Genomic DNA, 9,298 nt, shown 5'->3' on the forward strand with positions numbered 1-9,298 from the left:
ACAAAAGTAAGATGCATGACACAGCTAACTGTTCGGTATTAAAAAAAGAAATGGAAGTGAAGCAGCTTAAAGGGGACCTGGTGGAAATAGCACGAAGCTTGCGTGCCAAGTTTGACGCTGAAAACGCTAAAAACATACCTCGCGAAGGAGTCCAGCCTAAGGAGATCTTCATGATACGGAGTAAGAGAAGCAGAGGAGAGCAACAAACGGAACAAGGGACCACCAGAACCCCGATGCACACACTCACATTCTCTGTTCAAGACCCTCGCCCGGAGGGATGGAGGGGCGACGACCCACAGGTAATCTAAGCCTCCATCAGGGATATAATCATACACAGGGTCTACGTTGACACAGGAAGTTCGGCGGAAATCATTTATGAGCACTGTTTCCGGCTTCTCCCAGATCGCTGGAAAGACAACCTATGGCCCACGACGGGGAGGCTGGTTGGGTTCACCGGCCATAGCCTATGGCCGCTAGGCACAATTCACCTTCCCTTGACCATAACCAGCCACGATAAGCAGCAAAAGAAAACCGCCCTGATTGACTTTGTGGTCATCCGACATGCGGCGGAACACAATATTATTCTGGGGAGAACAGCTCTCTTAAAGCTAGGAGCGGTTCCATCAACCATGCACGGAGTTATGAAGTTCGATACTCCAACGGGCGCAGCCACGGTACTGGCCACTCCACCGAAAGAATTGCAATGTTTTACAATTATGAAACCAGCAGAGATAACTAAAGAGGCCAAGAAGCTGAGACGTGACCCCGCAAAAGGAAAGGAGGTGATCAACGCGGAACACCCTGACCAGCCGGTCAGTATTGGATGTAATCTCCCGAGTCGCGTAAGAGAAGCGTTGGTCGACTTGCTCAAGCGGTATAAACACGTGTTTGCATGGACCCCCACAGACATGGTGGGGGTACAAAGGAAAGTCATTGAGCACAAACTTGTAATTAAACCAGGAGCAAAGGAAGTTAAGCAAAAGAAGAGGGTCCAGGGTGGGGACCGTAATAGGGCAATCAACGCCGAAGTGGCCAAACTAGCAGAAGCTGGAATAGTAAGGGAAGCAATATTCCCGATGTGGATCGCCAACCCAGTCATGGTCCGCAAGCAAGATGGGTCATGGCGAATGTGCATAGACTTTTCCGACTTAAACAAAGCATGCCCTAAAGACTGCTACCCCCTCCCGCAAATTGACCAGAAGGTAGAGTCATTGCAAGGATTCAAGCTGAAGTGTTTTTTAGATGCATTAAAGGGTATCACCAGATCTTGATGAGCAAAGAGGACGAGGAAAAACGGCTTTTTACACGGACCATGGCACCTTCTGTTACACTAAGATGCCTTTCGGTCTAAAGAATGTCGGGGCTACATACCAGCGCCTAGTTGACTCGATCTTTGCCAAACAAATTGGGAGAAACATTGAAGTATATGTGGACAATATGGTGATCAAGAGCCCGCACGAAGACAAGATGTTGCAAGACATCGAGGAGACTTTCCAAACCCTAGAGAAGGTAAAAATGAAATTAAACCCGGCTAAGTGCACGTTTGGGGTGGAAGAGGGGCAGTTCTTGGGGTACTATGTCACCAGGCAGGGCATTTAGCCCAGCCCGACCAAGGTGGATGAGCTTATTGAAACGCCAACCCCAGGCATCCTCAGGGACGCGCAGGGCCTGAACGGGAAGCTTACAGCTCTGAGCAGGTTCATCTCAAAATCCGTTGACAAGGCCATGCCGTTGTTCCACACGTTAAAAGGCTGCATCGAGAAGAGCAACTTCCAATGGACGAACGAGGCAGAAGTAGCGCTCCAGAAAATCAAGGAGGCACTACACAAGTTACCCACGCTGGCCAGTCCCGTCCCAGGGGAGACGTTGCAAATGTATCTTTCGACCTCAACGAAGCAATATCCTCAGTGTTAACTGTAGAAAGGGAAGGAGAACAGAGGCCGGTGTATTTTGTAAGCAGGGCATTACAAGGGCCAGAACTCAACTACCCCCCCCCCCCCCTGGAAAAGTTAGTCCTGTCACTCATCTACGCGACACGGCGACTAAGGCGGTATTTTCAAGCACATCAAATCGAAGTGCTAACAAACTGCCCCATCAAACAAATACTGCTTAAACCAGAGACGCCGGGCCGGCTAGCGAAATGGGCAATCGAATTAGGGGAACATGACATAAGTTACCACCCGAGAACAAGTATTAAGGGACAAGTGTTGGCCGACTTCCTGCTAGAAATCCCAGACGAGGGGGGCCCTGCCAAGGAGAAAGTGTGGGCAGTTGAAGAAGCTCCGCTCAACAACAGTTCGTGGACATTACATACGGACGGAGCATCCAGCAGGGAAGGCTCGGGGGCGGGGCTAATCCTGACTAGCCCAAAGGGGGAAGAAGTTACCTACGCCCTCCGTTTTGATTTTCACACATCAAACAATGAAGCGGAGTACGAGGCTCTGCTCGCAGGATTGCGACTAGCCAAGCAAATGGGGGCAACGGTTGTAACAGCCCTGACGGAGTCAAGGCTAGCAACGAACCAAGTCAATGGAAGTTTCGAGGTGAGAGATCAGAGAATGGGAAGGTACGTGAAGACGGTGAAACAACTAATCGAGTCGTTTAAGCAGTTCACAATAAGGCAGATACCTAGAAGCGAGAACAAGAAGGCGGATGCCTTAAGCAAATTGGCGTCCACATGCTTCGATCACCTATCGAAGAAAGTCTTGGTAGAGGTGTTTCGAGAAAGAAGTATAGACGAACGGCAGGTGAATACCCTAACGACCACTGGACCAACGTGGATGACGCCATTCAGGGAATACCTGCAAAGAGGGGTGCTCCCGGACGATCACGGCAAGGCCAGGAAGATACGTATAAAAGCGCCCTCATATGCATTAATAAATGGAGAGCTATATAGGAAAGGGTTCACAGCGCCATGGCTGAAGTGTGTAAACCAAGCCAAAGGGAGATAGATGCTACATGAAGCACACGCAGGCCAGGTGGGTGCACACGAGGGGGCACGGGCCCTAACAGGCAAAGTACTACGAATGGGTGTATACTGGCCCACAATACAGCAAGATGCGCTAGAAATAGCCAGGAGATGTAGGGAATGCCAGTCGTACGCCCCAGTCCAAACAAACCCCCCCAGCACCACTGCATAACATATCTAGCCCGTGGCCGTTCTATCAATGGGGTATAGATATAGTGGGCCCATTCCTGGAAGCACCAGGGAAGCTGAAATACATGGTAGTGGCCGTGGATTACTTCACAAAATGGATTGAAGCAGAGCCGTTAGCGTGCATCTCAGGGAGGCACATGATAAAGTTTGTATGGAAGAATATTATAACAAGGTTCGGAACGCCTAAAGTAGTCATGAGTGACAACGACCTGCAGTTTGCCGAGAACCCATTCAAGGAGTGGTGCGCCACTAAAGGGATAAAGCAACGGTTCACGTCAGTAGTGCACCCACAAGCGAATGGGCAGACGGAAGTGTCCAATCGAACTATTATGAATGGAATTAAGAAAAGGCTGGGCAGAGCAAAAGGGAACTGGATGGAGGAAATACCAACAGTGTTATGGTCATACAAGACCACACCACGAATAAGCACGCAAGAAACCCCATTCAGCTTGACATACGGGACAGAAGCCATGCTCCCCATGGAATTAACAGTGAGTACGCTAAGGGTGGCTAGCACAGATGAAGAAAGCAATGCACAGGACCTGAGGATAAACCTAGATATCCTAGAAGAAAAACGCGAAAAATTAGAGATGCGCCAGGCTGCGTACAAGCATGCAACAGAAAGGTATTACAACCAACGGGTAAAGGAGAAAGTGTTCAAAGTGGGCGAGTATGTTCTAAGGAAAAACGAAGCAAGTCGAGCCCAACCCCAAGGCAAACTAGGCCCAGCGTGGGAAGGCCCTTACAAAGTCACGGAAACAAAATGGAATGGCGCGTATGCCTTAGAAATGATGGAAGGAAAGCAGATTCCAAGAACGTGGAACGCCAGGAACTTGAAAAAGTTTTTCTTTTGAAAAGAGAAAAGTATAATCCCAGTCGATCGATATGCTGCTTAGTGCGGCACATCCCAAGTACTTAGTGTACACAAGTCCATGCTTAGTGACATGAGTTTCATACTTAGTGTATTTGTAGTCCATGGTTAATGTAATGGGATTATTCAAATGCTAATCTTTAATACTTAGTGTATTAACTCTTAACGATTGAAAATGTGCATGTAGAGATCCATTCGTTGGGTACTAAGAGCACCCAGTACCGATACTTAGCGTATCGACAATGACATAGGCGAAGCAGAACGCCTAGTGCATCAGAGTGCTATGTTCTTTTCAAAAAAAAAAATATATATATATATGAAAGAGAGTAAGCAACAAACAAATAGCGCTTAGAGTTCGTGATTACACACATAAAACAGAGAATATTGTTCAAAAGCCCATACGTTATACAAACTAAAGGCACCACATGGCCATCAAAAGAAACATACAAGACAGAAACTAAAACATGCAAAGAAATTTTCACGCCCCAAGAGGGGTAGCACACGATGCTGGAGCATCTTCAACAACATCATCCTCGCCATATGTGACTTCGTTTCCCACAACAGCCACCTCACCTTCTCCAAGATTACCATCACCACCCTCGTTACCCTTCCCAGCATCGACCTCAGCCACCGGCACAATACCCTGACCCATTGCACTTTCTGGAGTACCCTCTGAACCAGCAAACGAGCACAACTCTCGGAGACCTCCAACACCCAATTCACCCAGACCCAACAAGGACGCATGATCCATACTGGAAAAAGATAACAAAGCGTCGTTCACACTAACCACGGGACCAACAGAAGCGACATCAGCACCGACATCTCCACCACCAGTACTAGCAGAGGTTTTCTGAACAGACTCAACCCCGGCCATAAAAGCAGCATGCCGGATGAGACTTATCGTGTTAGTAAAGTCCGGGTGCTCAATCAATTTATCAACAATTCGAACAACACCAACATGCACCAACCAATCCAAATCCTGAAGGGAAGCGTCCAAATCCGATTGTAATGACGAAATAAGCTTCTCACGATCAGCAGCATCGCGTTCAAGACTTTCCACCTGGATCATCAAACCTTCATTCACTTGAGTCAGGGAGTCAACCTTTGCTTCCAAGACAGCCCTAGTTTCGTCAAGGACGGTCTTCTCAGAGGATAGAATTCACATTTTTGCTCAGACAGACGGAGGTCCTCGCTAAGCTCGCCAAGGCGACGTTCCAGCTCCGTCACGCGTGACCCACAAGTAGCGTGGACGGTCTCCATCTCGCCAAGAGCATGAACACGACGGGAACCCGCGACAAGGTAAAACATGGCCTGCGCAGCAGCATAGGCCATGTTATGAGCGAGCACAGGATTACCCATAGCCTCCATATCGCCAACAGCAGCCGGAGGAAAAGCATGGCAGGAAAATTCCAAAGCATTGTTACGAACAGAGAGTCGGGAATCGTTGCGGAGATCCCAGGAAGGAACAAAAACAGGAGACTCAGTAGAGCTGTCTCCAGAAACACCACCTAAAGGAACTGAGACTGACCCAGGGCCACTAGAACCTTTAACCGGGGAAAACTTTGGGGAAACCAAGGAAACACCTGGAACGGGAATAGAAGAGAGAGCAGGAACAACGGACTGTTCAGCCGCCCTGACGACCCCTTCAGACTGTTGCGTGTCGTCATCAGGGATCACGACCACACCGGCCGGCGTGGAAGTCATAGAGCTCAGCAGACGAGAGAAGCTGCACCGGGTATGAACCCTTTTGGTAGCGGTGGGTGCGCCGGTAACCGGCTCACCCATGGCTAAGACAACTTTTCTCTTCGCTTGCATTCGCCGGACATCCGTGATAATCCCCTCTTTGCTGTCTTTGCTACCCTCCACGGAGGAGGAGCGAGCGCTACCCAGGGGCATGACAGCAGAGATTCGGCGGGCGCGTAAATGATCTCCCTCCGACGCTGACGAGCCTGCAGGAGGGGCGGAAGGAGCAGCAGTTAAGACAAGCTGGTCCAGTCGGCGGGGTAGAGGAAGCCGATCTACCAGATCCACCTCACGGTACTCTAACTTGCCACGATAACGCTTCCGTAACACCTCATCCATGGACAGGGAAGACTCAACACCTAGAGATATTAGAACAAGGAATATCAGTCACATAGTGGTAACAAGGGGGAGAAGGGAAAAAGAAGGGTACAGCACCTACCGTCGACAACGGAGAAAAACACCGCCATCTTGCCACGACGCCTCCATGAAGGGCTCATCCCCACACCAGAAAGCAGAGCTTCAGAATAATCCTCAGGGGATACTTGCACACACTTCAGATAATCAGCGACACTTTGGTTGTGAGGGAAGAGCTTGGGGATGGTATCGGCAAAAGCATTCGCACGGTACCGGCCGCTTCGGACCAACTCCTGGTCTACCCATAGCCACTTGTCTTGCCAATTCTTAGGGGTCCGCCCGTCGGGAACCAAGGCGTGCCCCCCTCGCCGGACCGAAAAGGTGAACTTATCCCCAGTGACGCAGAATCGGAAGAAAAACTTGAAAACAAAGTAATCCGGAAGATACCCGTTGGCCCTGCAGATCATCTCAAATGCAACCACATTGTTGACTGCATTAGGGGTCAACATCTGAAGATTGCAACCGTCTTTCTGAAAGACCTCCTCTTGAAAATCAGTCAAAGGGAAACGGATGCCAGCGTCTAGGGTTTTCAAGTAAACCCCAATCTTGCTAGGGGGAGGGGATGAGATACTAGAGCCAGGTGCAGGAAACTCTACACCTTCCAAAGAAGATAAGCCATACGTGACCTCCAGTTGACGATACTCAGTGGCGGAAGGGAGGATACCGGGAAGGTTTGCCATGAGAAAGGAAGAGAGAAGAAGACAAGCTAGAAAAAAGGAAGACGAAGAGGGAAGGAGGAAAGGATAAAGAGAAACCGTTCAAAGGCCCTTATAAAGAAGAAGAAGAAGAGGCGGGATATTTAAATGCCTGACACGGTGACGTAATTGCCAGACATCATGCGCAGTTACGTCGCCATTAGAGACGGAACGACAGGTAAAGGAAAACCGACACGCGTAATCTATCTAAGTCCAGAACGCCGTAGCTAGCGCTGTAACGCTACGGCTACAGGACTGGGGGACTTGATGACGTGCCTAGGGCAGCATGGCAGAAGCACGAGCCGGACACGCCAACCGGCCTTGGGCCAGCAGGCTTAGCATCCGCTGGCACCCCCTGGAGTGGAAGGCACAGGCGAAAGGCTCACACACACCAACCGGGCCCAGCCCAGCAGGCTTAGCGTCCGCTGGCGCTCTCGGGAGCGGAACGCACAGGCGAAAGGCTCGCGCCTGCCTAGAGACGCTCCCAGCTCCAAGACAAAAGAAACGGTCAGGAGACAAGCAGGAGGATCAGACCATTACCGTCAGAGCCAATAAGAGCGCCCTAACGGTTAAAGGCGCATGAGTCTCCAATCAGCGCCCCTGATCCTGTCTCCCCAAAAAGCGATCTTGTCTGGTACGAATCAGGCAAGGGAGCTAGGTATAAAAGGATACGCTCTCAGACCTACGAGGTAAGCTCTATGGACTCTCTAAGAGCGCACACCCAAAGACCCTAAACACTCTCTAACTTGACCGTCGGAGCGTTCTTCCGGGAGCTCCTCCCGGAAAGCGGCTGACGGCCTTCTTTCTTTGTGATATTGCAGAGGCAATCGAGAATCCAAGTGAACAGTACCGATCGAACCAGACCAAGGTCGCATCAAAGTACATCTTATTCGACCCTGGGTGAACGAAGTATTTTGTCCTGTGAGCTTCGTTCATTACAACCTCTCTGTAACCACCGAACTTTGGGGTCCATATCCGATTCATAAAATAGTACACTCCGTCTCCCTTGACCTCTAAGTTCTTTTCCATTCCTCTCAAGGCTTCACCCGACATGTTCTCTGGTTTTAAGGCTTCCAGCTGAGCCTCCTTGATTTGCGCGGTTAAATGGGAATGGATGGTCATTGTTAGTGCCTTCACCTTACGTCCTGAATACTACTTTCGACTGAGGGCATCTGCTACCACATTGGCCTTTCTGGGATGATAGCGAATTTCGCACTCGTAGTCACTGAGTAACTCTACCCATCGCCGTTGTCTCATGTTTAACTCCTTTTGATCGAACATATGTTGCAAGCTCTTATGGTCGGTGAAGATAGTGCACTTGGTTCCATAGAGATAGTGTCTCCAGATCTTTAACGCAAAGACCACTGCTCCCAACTCTAAATCGTGAGTTGTGTAATTGACTTTGTGCGTTTTCAACTGCCTCGAGGCATAGGCGATGACATTTCCTCTCTGCATGAGCACACACCCTAGCCCTGATTGGATGCATCACAGTAGACCATGAAGTCTTCTGTCCCTTCGGGCAGGGACAAGATAGGTGCGCTGCACAGGGCCCGCTTCAATGTTTGAAATGCAGTGTCTTGCTTAGATTCCCAACTGAAGGTTACACCCTTCTGTGTCAGGGTAGTTAAAGGCTTAGCGATTCTGGAGAAGTTCTGGATGAACCTGCGATAGTAGCATGCGAGACCCAAGAATTGTCGGATTTCTGTGGGTGTCTTTGGTGCAGACCAATTCTCAATCGCTTTGATCTTGGAAGGGTCCACGTGTATTCCTTCCTTGCTAATCACGTGTCCTAGGAAATTTACCTTCCTGATCCAGAATTCGCACTTCGAGAATTTTGCGTATAGTTTTTCTGCCCTTAAAGTTTCCAACACCTGCCTTAAGTGCTGTTTATGATCATTCTCACTCCGCGAATAGACAAGTATATCGTCGATGAACACAATTACGAACTTGTCTAAGAAAGGGCGGCACACCCGATTCATCAAATCCATGAATACTGTCGGTGCGTTGGTCAGACCAAAGGGCATTACTACAAACTTGTAGTGTCCATAGCGAGTCCGGAATGCTGTCTTCGGCACATCATTCTCGTGAACTCGTAATTGATGGTACCCTGATCTTAGATCTATCTTTGAAAAGTAACTGGCTCCCTGAAGTTGGTCGAAGAGGTCGTCGATTCTGGGTAGGGGATATCGGTTCTTGATGGTAAGCTTGTTCAGCTCTCGGTAGTCAATGCACATCCGAAAGGATCCATCTTTGTTTTTCACGAATAAGATCGGAGCTCCCCAGGGTGAGGAACTCGGCCTTATGAATCCTTTGCTGATCAGCTCATTAAGCTGACTGGATAATTCTTGCATTTCCGCTGGCGCTAAACGGTAAGGAGATTTAGCTACAGGAGTAGCTCCGGGGATCAAGTCGATACGA

General features: G+C 49.4%; 1 protein-coding gene across 1 annotated transcript; it reads left to right on the plus strand.

The window, feature by feature from the left end:
- The first annotated feature begins 1,775 nt into the window (after positions 1 to 1,775).
- LOC145164609 (uncharacterized) lies at positions 1,776 to 2,951 on the plus strand. Its single transcript, XM_079083320.1, has one exon. It carries the CDS (start codon positions 1,776 to 1,778, stop codon positions 2,949 to 2,951), a length of 1,176 nt encoding a protein of 391 aa, XP_078939446.1.
- The last annotated feature ends 6,347 nt before the right edge of the window (positions 2,952 to 9,298 follow it).

Source organism: Lactuca virosa, chromosome 3, assembly GCF_052849685.1.
Source record: "Lactuca virosa cultivar CGN04683 chromosome 3, Lactuca_virosa_CGN04683_v6, whole genome shotgun sequence".
NCBI lineage: Eukaryota > Viridiplantae > Streptophyta > Magnoliopsida > Asterales > Asteraceae > Lactuca > Lactuca virosa.